The 17,784-nt window shown below is 35.9% G+C and overlaps 1 protein-coding gene across 1 annotated transcript; it reads left to right on the plus strand.

Annotated features, from left to right (window-relative positions):
• The first annotated feature begins 13,226 nt into the window (after window positions 1-13,226).
• Window positions 13,227-15,133, plus strand: LOC121425569 (forkhead box protein I1c-like). Its single transcript, XM_041621659.1, has one exon. It carries the CDS (start codon window positions 13,738-13,740, stop codon window positions 14,794-14,796), a length of 1,059 nt encoding a protein of 352 aa, XP_041477593.1. The 5' UTR covers window positions 13,227-13,737; the 3' UTR covers window positions 14,797-15,133.
• The last annotated feature ends 2,651 nt before the right edge of the window (window positions 15,134-17,784 follow it).

Below are 17,784 nucleotides of genomic sequence, written 5' to 3' on the forward strand. Positions count from 1 at the left end.
ATATGATTTATGCTGGTATTAAGTTAGTGAAAAATGTCCGAATATGAAATGTAAAATATTATGTGTTTTGAAATGTTAATTTGAAATGTTATATATTTTTGTTCATGGAATCAGAATAAAACAATATGAAAAAAAAAAGTTTTTATAACAGGCATATCAGGATGCAGATAGATTTCGTATTTTGAAAATTATATTAATGTTTTTTTTTATTATAATCAAAACAAGTGATTAAACCAATATACTGATAAAGAAGGAGAACAAAACAACAACAAAAATCATCATTGGAAACCAGTGTGCGCGAATCGCTTGTTAAGAATACATATAAATAAATGATAGAAAATTACAATTTTAAACGAAACAGAAATTCTAGCAAAGAATGGAACATGGGAGCGAAAGTAGAAAATAAATAAAAATAAATCAATCAATAAACAAAAAAAACTACTAAATAAAAAAAATGATAAAAACAGTAAAGGGGGCTCAGTGGCTGCACTGAATGCTTTGTAATGACAAGGAGAAGAAGAAGAATAGGCAGAAGAGGAAGGATAAGAAGATAAAGAATAAAACTAAAGGAAGAGAGAAAAAAATCCAGAGAGTTCCACCACGACATTATCGTCATCAACGGTATATCTTTGTTTATCGTCGCATAGAGTGGCGACTCTGAAGGTCCGTGTAAAATGATGTTTGCTGTTCAGTTGCTTATGCGTGTCCTCATCGGGACAATGAAAGTTAGAGAAAGTGACCCCCAAAGATTGGATAGGATTCCCGACACTTTAGACATCCACCCAAAAAACATTGACCTCGCGGGCATACCACAGAAATAGATATGACCGTATAATGTAGACTGTACAAACATTTTGGAGACGGAATCTAGTAAAGAGTTGTCAAGTTTGTTAATGTTACACCAGTTAATTGTCTTCTGTGCCAAAACTTTTCAAGCTTATTACACAGAAATTTAAACCGAGGCTTCTCGTTTGTTGAGATTTGTCAGGAAAAGTTTTTTTTTCCAGCTGATACGCATTTATGAACCATATGCCAAAGAGGAGTCATTTTCAGTTGTTACAATTCGGGGTTATAAAATAAGCATGATAAGCGCAGACGATAATAATGACCGGGTTGACCTAATAAATTTGTAAAAAAATGCAAGAAAGCACACAAAACGGAATCTGTACATTTAGGCCTACTCACTCCATCGCGTCATTATCTCGTATGCAATTTCTACTTGGAGGGGGAAGTCCATTCCATACCATGGACCAATAGGTCCATGTCCATACCAACAATAATTTGATTCGCATGAAAATCAAAAAATTGACGCCGTTAAGAAGTGAAGTAACCGATGACGTCACACACTCACTACTCGTTTTGTGTTTTCTAATAGAGAATGTAATATCAAATATAAATTTATTCTTCCTCATTGAAATGTGAAACAAAATTTGACATGCAGTCTATTTTTATGGTAAATCTGTAAAAAAAAATGTACAATATGATAAATACAACACAGTTAACGAGTTATAGTGAATGAGTGACATCATTAATATGTCTCATTTTGCGTATCACGTAAAAGTAAGTGAAATAAGTTTTTTACATTAGATTTTGATGAAGTTTCAAGTGTTTTGCTTCTTTATTATTTCCATTTTTTATTCAAATCGCCTTTTATTGGGTTGGATTTGACGTTTAACAGTTCGGGCTGTTGTGCAGTGTTACAAGAAACCTCGAATTCGGTTTATACATCACTTTCAAAGCGTGTGCATGTCTCTTCAGAAAAAGAAAATAAAATTTCATTTTCAAATGAAAGAGCTTCACCCCGAAATACACTTCTTTTTCTCTCTCTCTCATTCACAAACCAACCATGTCCCTGGCTAAATGCATAAAGACAACAAGTGTAACATGGAAAACAGGGGGAGATAACTCGTTTCTTTCGCAGTGGTTTGCATCAACAAAATGACCGCGATAAAGGACTTAAACAAATTGGTCGTTGTTGTCTAAACATGTAATTAGAAGAGATAATTAGGCGACAGTGATGATACTGCGATCCTGGATAATGACGCTTAATGGGGGAAAACGAGTTCGAAATAAAATCACTGGGGTTGAATCGGAGCGAGACAGGCTAAAAATAAAAGGGGCAAATCTTGCAATTGCACATTTTGAAAAATTATGAAGCATGTCTGAAAATACACGCGACCCTCCTGCATGCGAAACGGGAGCTCCTTCAAGGATTTGTATCCACCCATTTGTTCTATCAATAATTGGTCTAAAATGACCGGTCCTAACATACCACTGGTGTACAGATTTAGGCAGGGGCTTGGGGGACATGTATCTCAAAATGTTTAAAAAAAACCAAAAAAGAGAGAGAAAAAAAGGGGGAAAAGATGAAATATCATTTTTTAGAGAATATTTTGTCGAAATACATACAAAATCGGATTTTTGTTATCTAAATATAAAAAATGAAAACAATACTGCTCGCTAGGTTTGCTCGCTCTCAACTTTTAAAAAAGTTTGCCCCATACGCCATGTCTGGCCCCTAAAATTATTTGCCTCACTATGTTACTCACTAACAAATGCCAAAATGGCCTAATTTCCACATATTGGGAGGGGGAGAAAAAGAGAAATTAATCGTCATCATTGATCGTACTCTCGGCTTTGAACCTTGTTCCTGCAATTCTGGTATATCACGGACAATTATGTTGTTTCTCATTTTGGGGGGATGGTAGTTTACGGGAACAGATTAAGCTAATCGGATATATCTCAGACGTGTTTATGACAACTGGGAAACAGAAACAATTAGCAAGCAATCAGCAAATAGAATTTGCGATTACAAATATCACTGATTCCCAACGTCCGGTGTGGGGCATCATCCGGAGCATAATGTTGTTTGCCAAAATTGTCGAAAATCTCCCAGATTCTATTTTGATTTTCAGCTACATCGGGCAAGAGAAAAATAAGAGTTCCAAGGAAGGCTCACACAACAGTAAGGGGGGGGGGGTCAAAGTTTACTTCTCTTACCTTCTTCATAATTTACGACGCACTAAATTATCTTCTTTTAAGGACAAATGTATATTTCAAAGATTTTTTTGTAAGCGAGTGACTAAAGCGATTGAGCTCAGTGGCGTACAGATGGGGGGGGGGGGCTTGGGGGCGTTTGCGCCCCCCCAATTTTCCACGACCGAGAAAAAAAAACATAATTGGACAGACAGAGAAGGGTGAAATATATCATTTTCTGGATATTATGTAATAAAAATGTCGAAATTGTTTGTTCGGTCACTTCACTCGCTCGCAACTAAAGATTGTTGACCCATTACGCCCCTGATTTGGCTAATAACGAATGTGTTTTTCTCGATATGGAGCACACTGAGTGTGTTTTGTAAAAAAAAATCGAAACCTTTTTTTTTGGGGGGGGGGCAAATGCCTGTGCTCGCTATTGGGGTTGTGGTTCGGAGGTGCCGTGGCTGATTGGTCTAAAACGCAGCCACGGCTATAGGTATCATGAGTACCGATGTGTGCACGAGTTAAAAAGAAGAACAACAAACAAGAAAGCAAGGCATATATAAAAATTGTGAGAAAGTGAAGCGACGGAGCTGATCCAAACCCATTTTATCTTATTTTTCTCGAAAAATCTTTTGTTCTTGCCCCTGTTCAAGTTTTTCGTACTTCTCGTATATCAAGAGTCACCTTTACACAGGGGCGGATCCAGCATTCGCCAATAGAGGGGGGGGTCGAAATATAAGGTATCTCATGTGGTCATAATATATAATGCGAGCGCGAAGCGCGAGCAAAAAAAAATCTTTGATATTTTATGTCCTTAGAACTGAAGATTCTGAGCAGTTTTTATAATCATGAACAAAGATAAGTATCCAACTAAACAATGCGAGCGCGAGCCGAAACGTGAAAATTAAGGGACTCAAATATGAATGTTTTTAGTGATTCATGAAGAGGATACAAGTATCACCAATTAAATAATGAGAGTGATATTCCGACCTGAAAACTGGACGGTCTAAGCGCGTTTTTATTCAAAATTAAAGAATAAGCTTGTGTGTCTCAAACAATTAAAGGTATTGTTTATCTTTGTGAGCAGCCGATTTAAAAATTATCAAACCAAGATGAAACATGTGTACAAGTGCATGTATTAGAACTAATAAACCCTGAAAACAACCATTATTGAGAATGAAAAGCTAAAACTACAAGGCAAGCCCCGATTTTGTAAATAGGCGTCTTATATAGACGCCTGAATAGTACACATAAGTGTATGGGATGAAATTAAGATGGTGTTTCCGGTCACTTTATATTTCAATTTTTGAAGCACTAAATAATTATTTTCGAACGCAATTTTTTCTGGGCTTCATTTTTGTAACATATCACAGACACAGGTGACAAATGTGACCTTCTAGCTCAGATTTTTTAAAAGTCAAACCAATGTTAACCAATCACTTTAAATGCAAGCGCGAAGCACAAGCTTAATTTTTTTATTTACTGACATGATACAGGAGCATTTTGACAAATTTTGTAAAGAATTTCCAAAGAGGATAGGTATCTCACAAATAAAACAATGCGAACGCGCAGCGCGAGCTGAAAATTTTGATATAATAATTAGTGTAAATCAAACAAAATAATGAAAGCTTGATATGTGAGCTAAAATATAATGTGCGAATTGATTTCAGAACTGGATATATAAAGTGCCATTTAATCCTCTTGAATGGGATTCATTACACAGGCAATGCGAGCGCGATGCGCGAGTGATTTTTTTTTTTTTATATAAAGTCTATTTTCCAATTCTTCCCCTCATCTTTTTTTGTTTCCTTTCGGGGTCGGGCCGGCCGTTACGAGGCTGTAAATTACACATCATGGGTATAATAGCTCTTTCTTACTTTTCTTCCTGCTTTTCGTAGTTTCTATCAAGATAAAGAGTACACTTTTTTCTGCAGGTTGTAAAAAAATAGGGGGGGGCGGGGCCGGCTCGGCCCCCTCCTGGATCCGCGCCTGATTTACAGATGGAAGAATTATCCTGGATAATCACTCTTCCTATTCTGAAACGCCCCCCTCTTTCTGAAAAAAAATGTACCCCCCCACAAAAAAAAAATCTTCCTTTATTTCACATAAAAATGGTTAAGAACATGATGAACATGATGGATATCTCAAATGATATTAAAAAAATATATTAATATCAACAGATATGTATCTCTGTACATATAGCTGTTCATGACTTATTCGAATAGATAAATGCACATTAAAACCCACGCATTGTCCGTTGGCAAGAAACTCTGTGTATTCATGCCACAAATAAAACCGTTATTTGTATTTCAATGAAGTGACAAAAAGAGTCGCAATGAACTGATCATAACCCTGGCAAGCTTTAAAGTCAACTTTGAATCTTATTTTGGGTTAAACGATCGGTATCAAGATTTGCTCACCGTCCATTAAACGGCACGTAGCTACGCAGCGTTATCAGGCATCCTTGAAAACAGAAACATCAAAATCTCTTAAGGAATGTTGCTTTTACAGGTAGATTTTTATTTCTGACGTCATTAAACGGAATGATTATTCAATATTGGTTCTCATGGTTATTGTGGATGTTTCGCCAAGGAGACTAGAAGCATCTTTCCGATAACTCAGCTTTAAATTGTGATAAAGTTCATGACTCGACAGGCCAGCTAGGATGGTCACTTTTCTGGACTTCTCGTGTGAATCTATCGAAATTCGATCCTGACAAAACTTTTTTTCGGATTGAATAGCTAATGTTTTCATAAAATAATATCCATAAACTCAAACGAAATATCCCTCTCCGTATAATGAAAAAAAAAAATTACCATTATTTTACATTTTACAGTGTTCGATACTGTTTGTTATGTTTGTCACGACGAAGATCTTCAGAATGTCCCATTTTGGTCATTTGTAATGGCAAGTCATATTGGAACATATTTATGCAAAATAAGAAGAAAAAAAAGGCCAGAACCAATAATGAAATCTAACAGGGCAGATCAAAATAAAACATCAGAAGGGAAGGTTTACAGATATAAAAAAAATAAGGAGGGTGAGAGGTAGAAGGGGAGGGGGCGATGGAGTATAGGGTATGGCGATAACAGGGCCATAATTCGGAAGTCAACACAGCGGTGCTTCTGATGTTGTATTTACATGTTGTTGGGAGCTCAGGCCGCAGCACTTAATTACAAAGAAAGCCGCATTTTGGGTTTCATAATGCTCGACATTTCCTTTTCATCCTTTACAAATGTATCAACAAACTTTAAAGTATATATATGAAATCATATATGGGAATAAAAAAATTGCTGGGTATATTCATGGACCTATTACAATATCACTTGTAATAGGTTCACAGTCATAATATTCGAGTTAGGAGGCCCACGGTATTTTCAGAATAACAATACACAGGAATATACTTGAAAGCTTCTTAAAGGTATTGTTTAACTTTGTGAGCAGCCGATTTAAAAAATTCTCAAACCAAGATGAAACATGTGTACAAGTGCATGTATTAGAACTAATAAACCCTGAAAACAACCATTATTGAGAATGAAAAGCTAAAACTACAAGGTAAACCCTGATTTTGCAATTAGGCGTCTTATAGACACATAAATAGTACACATAAGTATATGGGATGGTATTAAGATGGTGTTTCCGGTCACTTTATATTTCAATTTTTGAAGCACTAAATAATCATTTTCGAACGCAATTTTTTCTGGGCTTCATGTTTGGAACATATCACAGACACAGGTGATAAGTGTGACCTTCTAGCTCAGATTTTTTAAAAGTCAAACCAATGTTAACCAATCACTTTAAGTTTGCAAGTTCCTTGAAAAAGTATGCAGCCAAAAATGTGAGACACAAAAGAGTAAACTGTTTAATAGGGAAGAGGAGTCATTGATTTAATGAAACTGATGAGATGTACATATCATTCGAAAACTGCAACATCCCTTCTTGAAAAGGGGGAAGAATTAGAAGTGGTAAATTTTTTTTTAGAGGGATGCATAATATGATGGTTGCTTGCTTACAAGATTCGTGCTTTCTTAGCAATCAGGTAAAAAAAATCACCGCCATTTACTATTTACCATGATTAATTTACCTTTAGACAGCTTTAGAAAAACAGACGCGAAAGAACACAAAAGGCAAAAATCATCGGTAACAGAATTTCCTTTTTTATTTCATTCTCAGATTATATAGTAATAACCTTAATGCGACCTTCGCGAATTTCTTTTTCTAAGCATCCTTACAAAAAAAAGTATCAATTAATCAAAATAAAATTTTGATAAACGACACGGTCGTAACCTTACAAATCGTTTTGAATTTAACAACACATTTTATGAGAACGTTTCATCCCCGATCACCCAGCCACGGTTTATGGTTGTGTCTAATCAATAATTTTTTCTCGCAATAAACGTGATTCAACTTATTCTCATTCGGCATATAAAAATGCAGTTCTTGATGTTTGCCGAAATTATCACGATTACGTCTGCGGCGATTGAAAATTACTTCTTGCTGCATGCGCTCGATAGTTGATGATGGAGGACATGAAATGACATACCATAATTTCCGAAGACAGAATGTTTGAGAAATTACGTAGATCGCGGTCTCACTAAACTTGATGGAGTTTAAGCTCGCAATATGCTCGAAAATTTAATCACTCGAATTATCCACAAAAAGTACAAAAACGTATTTGTGAAATATTAATAAAGTACATGTTTAAAGGGGAAGTTCACCCTGACAAAAAGTTTATTGTAAAAATAGCAGAAAAAATAATTAAAAATATTGCCGAAGGTTTGAGAAAAATTCATCAAATAATTAAAAAGTTATTAGAATTTCAATTATTTGATTTGTGACGTCATATGCGAGCAGCATCCCTACATAGCGAATGGTAAAAAATCAATGAAATGTCATTTTCTCAGAAAATTGAAAATGGTTTTCACTGTAACTTTTGTATAATCAATAGACAAATCGTTTCACACCCGATCATGAAAAGAAAACAAAATTAAGTCATCAGGAACCATACCAAATTTGAAATTCATACATTTTATATTACATAACACATGGGGCAGCTGCTCGTTTATGACGTCACAAATCCAAAATTTTGAACTCTAATAACTTTCTTACTCTTTAACGGATATTCTTCAAACCTTCACCATATTTTTTACTATTTTTTCTGCTATTTTTAAAACAAAGTTTTCTTTAGGGTGAACTTCCCCTTTAAGCATCAGGTTGGTTATTTCAACAGTGTTTGCATTCTAAAAGAATATTTACGCCTTTTCTGATTATTTTTTTTTCTCGCTTATTCAGATCTTTTTTCTTCATTTTTTTTCATAACAAACAAAACCAAAAGAGAAGTCAGTGGAAAGAATACAATGCAAAAAACAAAACCAAGGCAAAACCAATGCAAAATTCAACATAAAAAGGAACAGAAGTGTAGAATATATGCTTTGTTATATTGCCTGTACATTGCCTCCATTGGGCGTGGGGTACACAATCATGTAGCCTACATAATTATACATACAGGACCTATTTCATATTCAATTTTTTGGTCATCTATACACCTTTGGATTTTCATGTGAATGTCATTTTAAATCGAGTAACTTAGAAAAGCTAAAGTAATGTAATCTGGGAAAGAAAAAATAGATAAATACAAATGAATAAAATCAATAACAATACAGATATAATATATATACAAACTTCTATTATTATATAATGTCTCTTTTTAAAATCTTCCTCCCCTTTTCATTTTTTTTTCGCTCTTCAAAGTATTTTTTTTTAAATAAAATTTCAGCTGCTTTTTTTTTTTCATGTCATGTGCTTGAAATTTCCCCTGCTAAAGCTTGGCATGGTGAAGTTTTGATAAAAGCTCATGTTTTAAACTACTCCTCGAATAGCTGGGCAACTGATGAACTAGATCGAAATGGTTTTCCTCGACTAATCATCAGCTGCGAATTAGACTTTCTCCAACCGTTGACCAATAGTAAAATACTGGCCCAGTATCCGATTTACAACTATTTGAGGAAACCATCCGGGCTTTGTTTCCTTTATTAGAAATAAACGTTGTTAAAGGTAAAAGATATATATACTTATACTTATATATATATATATATATATATATGTGTGTGTGTGTGAAGAGTAGAGTAGAATCAAGGATGAAGCAAAGTATACACTATGTTGTAAAGCTTTCGGCCCTGGCCTTCTTCAGTTTTTATTCGCTAAACAAAACAAATAAAGCAAATCGTAGAATAAGCAACAGAACAAACATAATGTAAATAATAGCAAATATATATATATATATATATATATATATATATATATATATATATATATATATATATATATATATATATATATATATAAACTTATGTCCTTCATTTTTCCTTTTAGCAATGTTTAGATATATTCAAGAAAAGATGAGAAAAAAACCTAATTCATGCCATTTTTGAAGAGGAAAAATTTTGCATAACGTTTAATATTTTCAAAAGTGTCAGTTTATTTACTTTATGTCATTTCAGGGTTTTCTTACTAGATATGCAAAAAATTGAAAGATTTAAAACATTAAAATCACTTAGCGAGTCGGAAATCACATGATAATAGAAATAGGCTTTTACTATTCTAACGAGCGCTGCCATATTACTTCTATACAACGAAAGAAAGGAGGAAACCCCATTCGATTAACCTAGAGATCCTTTCAATTTTCGAGCGGTGTATTCTGATAAGTCCACCCCAGAAAATGTTGATTTGAATACATCGAGAAAAATCAAAGTAGGATAACGCTGAAAATGACATCAAAAATCGGATGTAAAATAAGAAAGTTATGACATATTAAAGTTTTGCTTATTTTTCACAAAAGTTAATATGCACAACTCGGTGACATGCAGTGAGACAGTCGATGATGTCCCTCACTCACTATTATCTTTTTGTTTTTGATTGGTTGGATAATACATACAATATTTCATTTGTTACAGATTTGACAACTAAGGATCAACCTGACTGAACGATATAATATTAAAACAATGCTAATTCCGCATATATTCAGGGAGGAATTATAATATTTGTTTCACTTGACAATGAAGAGAAAATGCATATTTCATATAATGAAATGCAAAAGAAATAGTGAGTGGATGACGTCCTCAGTCTCCCCATTTGCATTCCGACCAGGATGTGCATATAACTGTTTTGTGACATTAAGCAAAATTTTAAAATGTCACAACTTTCTAACTTTACATCCGAATTTGATGAAATGTTCCTTTTTGGATTATCTATTTATTCAAATCAACGTTTTGTTGGATGGTGTTATTTATTTCCACAGTTTTAATTGATTGTCAGAGTCTGGGAAATGAAAAAAATATATCATAAAACACAAAACATTCGAAAGATGCGATCTAAAATCTCATTAATATTAACAGGTAAATTATTCTACTATTGACAATCGAAATACAGAAAAAAGGTCCATCGAGAATGTTTTTTTTTTGCATTTCACTTTTCAAACATGAAACAAGACGGGTACTTTTATGACAAAACCTTTGTATATAACCTGTTTTAAAGGGGGATAGGTACAACATTACTGTGGCGTAGCTAGGATTTTTTTCTCGGGAGGGCACTTGGGGGTCCTTGCTTTTTTAGGGGGGGGCACCGGCCATTTTTCCGGTGTGTGTGTGACACAAGGGTGGATCCAACTTCTGCCAATAGGGGACGGGGCCCGAAATTATCTTTACCTATATCAGTCACTTCGTAGTTTTATTCTTATAAAACAACATAGATATGAAATAATCTCATAAGCCTTATGCAAAGTGCGAGCGCGAAGCGTGAGCAATTTTTTTCTTAATTTCATGTATTTTTTCTGAACATTTAATTTTCTGGGCAATGTTATGTGTGATCCTGAACAATATTCGTATGTGACTAGATGGTTACTGCGAACGCCAAGCGCGAACAGAAATTTTTATCAACTGTTCTATATTATCGAAAAGGGACCTGTTAAGGACTGCTTACAGTTACCAACGAAGACGGTATATATTTCAATAATGCGAGCGCGAAGCGCGAGCAAATTTTTTGATATTCAGACCTAAAAAATGGTCATTCTAAGCACATTTTGTATTAATAAATGGGATAGGTATGTAACTAAACAGTTGATGCGAGCGCGAAGCGCGAGAGGAAGAAAATTGAGATTTTAGACCTAAAAGCGGGACACTCTATTCATATTTTGTAAATCATAAATAGGATATAGTCATTTGAGTATCATTAATAACGCGATCATGAAGCGTAGGCAGACAATTATTGATATTCTGATGTGAAACTGGATAATTTAAGTACATTTGCGCTGTGAACGCCGAATTGTATTGTATTTAGTAACATGAAAAGATTTGTCTTTTAATTGCAAGTCTTCCACTCACATTATTTCATTCACTCTTCTTCTTCCTCTTATTTTCCTCTTCTTTTTTTGTTCTGTCTTTCTTCTTTTTCTTTTTTCTTTTTTTCTTTTCCTTTTTTCTTTTCTTCTTTCTCCCTTTTTTCTTTTCTTTTTTTTTGCTCTGCCAATTTTTTGTAATGGGGGGGCACCTGGGGGACACACCAAATCTCAGGGGGGACACGTGCCCCCAGGTCCCCCCCCCCGTAGCTACGCCACTGCAACATTATAATGGAGGGGTTTGAATAAGGGTTCGCGGAAAAGTAGTGCAGTCGAGGGTGAACTGTACTCTCGAAAGCAGTTATTAATTTCTCACATCGTGCTTGGGCAAACATATAAAATCAACTGGATACAAATGTATGTCTCTAGTAGGTCCATGGTCGCATACATGGCATTGAGCAAAAGACTCATATAGAAGACGATAAAAGCCAGCAGCGACCGTGTAAAATCTAGAATGTGGTCTTGTTTATACCCGAAACAAATTCGTCATAAAAATCGACGGGATACGAATTGTGGCAGTGAACCAACACTCGTAAAATGGTGTTATGGGTTCACACTAACATTAACTTGCACCTGTATTGTTCCTGCGCAACCCATACAATTACAAGCAGGGTTTGTAATCAGAAAGAACATCAAAGAACACCGCTGATCATTAAATCTACAGAGGTTTGCTCTCTAATTCATATTCTTTTTCTTTTCAAGGACAATCCCTTGAGATATCCTCTTTTTTCTTTCTATTTTCGCCCATTTCTAACTCTTCATTCATCTTGCCCCGTATCGCGCAATTCATGAAATTTGATGGGTGCCATAATTACCCCTCCTGCTTACATATACTTGTAAAAAAGTTTTGTTACTTCCGCGGTTTTATGAAATTGATTTGGTTGCATTTTAGGAACAAAACTCCGATTGGTAAGAGGGCAATTCCATGTGAGTCTTTGTTTTACCTCGATTTCTCAGTTTCTTTGTTAGTTGGCGATGATCAGAATGCAGGTTCAGGGTGTTTCTGATGAAACAATCCCTTTCAGTTATTAGAGATGCATATTTTTTATGAATGAAATGGTTATGTTTTTTCTTTAAATAAACACAAATGTTGCTTGCGACTTATTTAGAAAGGAAAGTCGGTACTTACCCCGATAATTAGTTTTCTCATACTTTTCTGAATGTTCTTGTTTTTTGCTTTAATTCCATTTGGAAAATTGGCTGGGTAGGAATGTGTGGTCATAATGAGGTCCAATGTCTTTTTTTCTGTTGGTTATACATATCATATCACATCATATCGTGACTTTATATACATCAGTCACATTTCCTTTTCGGCCGAATATAAAGACGAGTTGAAAACAACCGTTTTTTCTGATTGTGTATTCAAACCGCCCATATGTCACTGACTAGCTGGTACAAAAACTGTTACAACGGCTATTTTCTACTCGCCGTACGGCAGCCGTATGGGAAATGTGACTGAGATATTACCTTTTTTGTCTTAAACAAGAGTTGTTCACATGCCGAGGCCTTAGCAATCTTGACACAGAATATTCTATTCCCTGAACGTATAACTTTCAACTCAGAGACAAAGGACACGGCGACCAGTAGGTTCAAATTCAGGGTCACCGGTGGTCACTCCGAAACCGAACACTTCTGACCAATCATGAGTGACCGGGAATGATAAAAAAAAAACCTTCTTACTTTCACAAACTTTTTTTTCAGAAATAGAGGGAGAAAAGTAGTCAGTGTTTGGTGGAAAGCAAGAACGAGGGATCTCGAGTGTTCATTATTGGTAGCCGACATGATACATTTTTGGATTGGGTTTCTTGTTTACCTTGTTGAAGTTAGCAACAAAAACACAGTTACACAAACAGGGGATTCGAAGGCGATATGAAGTTGTCTGCCCTACCGGCGGTTTGCTTACAAGACAAATAAAACATCACTACGAACCCGGGGACAGCCTGTTATCAAATTATTGAGCACCCCATGCTCATTTTTGCGGGGATTGGAGATTGGATTTACGTCATCTAATCGTAAAGTTTTCTTGGCGCTGTGAGTGGCTAGCTGGTGTTTTTATTATATTGTTTTGACACACGCCTGATGGCGGTATTGGGTGATGGACCGATTTTAGGCACAGGCAACTCATCGCACTCAGTTCATAAAGTTGATCCAGACACGGTGAGAGGCGTGTCTCATCTATTCTTAAGAAAGCAAAATTTGTGGCTTCGTGACTTTGCAAAAACTCACTGAATCTTCATGTTGCTGCTGTGTTTAAACAGTTTATCATCCATACCAAACTGATTTGGCAAGGCAGAGTCGACCAGAACTAAAATCTTTTCTGTTTTTTGGAAATTGTCTGCAGTCGATTAGGATAAAAGTTCAAAATGCAAGAAGACAGTATCTATCAGACAAGTAGCATCCAAACGGCATCATCCCCTGCGGTCCGCCATCTAAGCCCCGTCGCCCGCATGGAGCACCCATCTCAAGTCTACCATTCAGCTCTTTGGTGGAATGCAGCATCGGCATCCACCCTACACGGCGAAGCGCCCGTAATCACCCACACCGATCTGGCTCACCGTAACCTGGCAGCTCTTAGGTACTACTCCCATTCTTTGCCTCCCTGTGCGTTAACGCATCCCTTCTCGCATCTCGCTTCGTCACACCCGTACTTCCCTACCACCGTGGAGGGCCTGAGCTGGTTGAGCCTCGCTGCCCATCATGACTTCTACAAACTGGTCCGACCTCCGTACTCCTACTCGGCCCTCATAGCGATGGCCATCCAAAGCTCGCCCGAGCACAAAATCACCCTCAGCGGCATCTATCGCTACGTTGCCGAAAATTTCCCGTTTTACAAGCGCAGCAAGGCAGGCTGGCAGAATTCCATTCGCCACAACCTCTCCCTCAACGACTGCTTCATCAAGGTACCTCGAGCCGATAACGACCCGGGAAAGGGCCACTACTGGACCCTCGACCCCAACTGCGAGAAAATGTTTGACAACGGGAATTTTCGACGAAAGAGGAAACGACGGGGCGATTCGCTCGAGAGCCCTTCGTCAACCGTGCCCTCGTCACCCTCTTCCCTCATCATAGACGATCACCCGATGCCGACATTAAGACCGGTCAAGCGTTTCATCATCGACCACGATGCAGAAGACCCCAAGAATGTTGACCGAATATATACCACTCAACAATCCCAACAACAAGGGCATGGTCTTCGAGAATATAACATCAGTGGTCAAGATACATCAGTGGTTTCCAAGGCGATTCATCTTCGGCATCCTCCTCACATCTCAAAGCAGTTAGAAGGTGACCTTCTCTCCGGGATACCATCAGCAGGACAATTTGTTCAGAACAAAAATAAAGCTATCCTTAAATCAAGCTTCAGCGTAAGAAGCCTACTCGGCCAAGACACAGATGAAACAGCAGGTAAAGAAGATCCATGATTGTGAAATGTTGAAAATTATTTCAGAGAACATTAAAACATTTTGCATACGGGAGAGAGGAAGTTAAATTCTCATCTCACAAGTTAGAATATCTTTTTATTGACAGGGTATAGTGACAGTAGATACTGCAAATAGTTCTCAAAATCATGTTGCTGTGTAAGACACTTTAATTGTTTTAGACTTGAATATTGTGCATATTATACTCTTAATAAAGAAATGCAGAGATTTGAACGAGAATGGATGGAAACACACAGGAACAAAACTTTCTCATGTTTTTCTTTACATGACCATGATGACTGAATATGATGAATGCATCCCGTACCGCCGTACTTCATGTACTTGTACTTCATGTACTTGTCATTTTTATTTAGCCTAACACATAATAGCTCCTGCCACTTTATTCAGACTTATGATCAGGTTCTACACGAACATGTACAACTTTAAGAGCGAGTGAAATATACAATGCCAAAAATGTTAGTTTTGCACACGGTTTAAAATTGTGACTTATTGAACTTTAGGAAACAATAGAGTTTGCATTAGATTATATTTACCATTATTGTAGACTAGGATTTTTCATATCACTTTTAGGATGAGAAGTCTATGTATGCACCTGATATAAAGGAGGATAAAGAGAAGAGAGATACTAAAGCAAAATATAATGTTTATTAACACGATTTATATTGATATAGTTATGCTTACTATATTCCCTTTTCGTTAAACTTTACTGAGTTCTATCCCAAATTTCACCAAATTTTATCCAAACCATAATGATTGGCCATCTTTCATAACTCTGTTAGGTATGGCCTAATAAATGACTTGAATCCAACAGGTTCCAAATCCTGTAACAAGATTAAAAACTTTACAGACAGTTTAATATCGAACCCAGTTTTAATTTCAATATCAATTTCAGCGAATTATATTCCTTGTACTGAATCATATTTGTTATGTAAATGTTCATCAAAATATGTATTTTCGAATTGATCTCAATCTTTCTGACACACCATCCAAGTTTGGTCAGTTTAAAAAGCGAAAGTCAAAATATTAGCGGTTTATCATGCTAAGTAGCCATTTTTAAGCCTGAGTTAAGTCATATAATTCTATATATAATTAGCAATCCGTTCATTATGGACATGGTGAACCCATCCTACATACTACAAGCGAATCGGAAGGATCTTAAAATCCCCCAAATAGATAAATATTTATACATAAAACAGCATTGGTGTGCTATAACATGATAACTGTATTTGTATAGTAAATATTAGATTATCATAAAGCGAAATAATTCTGCTTCATGATTATGTTTTTCGTTTTAAAGAGTCAGAATCGGCACCATGTTGTCACCCCAAAATAATGTAACCTGGTTCTAGATCATAAATGGAATTTTAAGGAAAGGTTTGGACTTTAATCCATAATTGTGGGAAGTTGATATCTATATAGGGGATATGTTGCAGAATAACGTTTTAATGTTGTTTCTTATCGTTGCATATATTTCAGTTTCATTATAAGCATACACGGACCCTGTTTCATCAAGACCTACAATTATCGTATTTTTTTATTGTTACTAACATCAGACCTTGAAAACATTGATTATGATTGGATGTTGAGCCTCGTTACAATGGTAACTATCATGGATTGCAAAGTTATCATATTTGTAAGTCTTACTCTTTATGCAGCGGTTTCTTAGTGAATATCTTGGTAGGTCAATCATGTTGATAATTTGAAAACGTTCACAACCATCTAGGTCATTCACTCTCAGTCTTTACGATGCATATTTGTTAAACGTCATATTTAGTATCCAGTTTGTTTGAACTATTATTTATATGGTTTTATTTTACTTACATTAGTTTTTTTATCCGACTGGTCGGTTTTGTATACCACAACGTTATGGTAATTTTCTTTAGAGATGCGGGCATCTTTATAGTCCAACTAAGCAGACTGCATGCAGCTATAGGTAAATTCATATCTTATTCTCAAATTAATAATCATCTCAGTATAGAATTGTATTTTTCCTTGTCATAATGCTACGATTTGTAAGGTGTACTGACAGTGATCAATTGGGAAAACTTAAACATCACTGGACAACATTTGTATTTACAAATTATTTGTATTACAAATGATTTAGCATGTAGCCGAGGTAATTTTTTTTTAGTTTTATTTTGTATTTTGGGGGGTGGGGGATTTAAAGACCTTCTCACGATGGTTATTTTCTAAAATTCAAAGACATGTACCCCCGTTCCCCATGATCGCCGCAGATAGTGTAAAGACCAATTGAGAAATAAATCAAATAAACATACTGCTGGAAATTTATGTAGAGTAATAAAGTTATAAAGATATAAAATTTTAGAGAGTTGACTTAAATATTCCTATGCTTTGCCGTGTTCATTTTTCACAAATGTGAATAGACTTATTTCTACAATAAATATGAACCATAATTATAAAAACTGTCATGCTGGATAGTATAATGTTGAGTTATCCAATATCTATGTCTTTATGTCATAATTTCTTTATCAATCAAGGGCGTACTAGGCTAGTTTAAACATTGGAGGTGGAACTTAAGTGGTGGTGTGGGGTGGGGGCTGGGGAGGTGGATCTAAAGTTTGGAAAATCAGCTGTTGAAAGCCGGAAAAAAGGGTACAAATTTCGCTTTGCTTGCCATTGTCGGAATTCCTCTGCCTCACCGAGAGGGTGCACATGCACCCAGAGTGCCAACCAAGCCTATATACGCCCTTAATTCTAAAGAATTTTATTTAACTTAAATGTTGTTGAGTTTAAGCTGGTTTCCCTAAATCTACTGACGTACAGATGGGGAGGGGAGGCTTGGGGGCTCGTGCACCCCCCCCCCAAAAAAAAAGCACGACCAAGAAAGAAAGGGACAGAAAAGGAAAAAGGGTGATATTATTTTCTGAATATTATGTCGATATCTATCTAAATATTTGACTTAAAATATCGACATTTTTGCTCTTTTTATTAACTTTACGCGATACGTCA

The sequence above is a fragment of the Lytechinus variegatus genome, chromosome 12, assembly GCF_018143015.1.
Source record: "Lytechinus variegatus isolate NC3 chromosome 12, Lvar_3.0, whole genome shotgun sequence".
NCBI lineage: Eukaryota > Metazoa > Echinodermata > Echinoidea > Temnopleuroida > Toxopneustidae > Lytechinus > Lytechinus variegatus.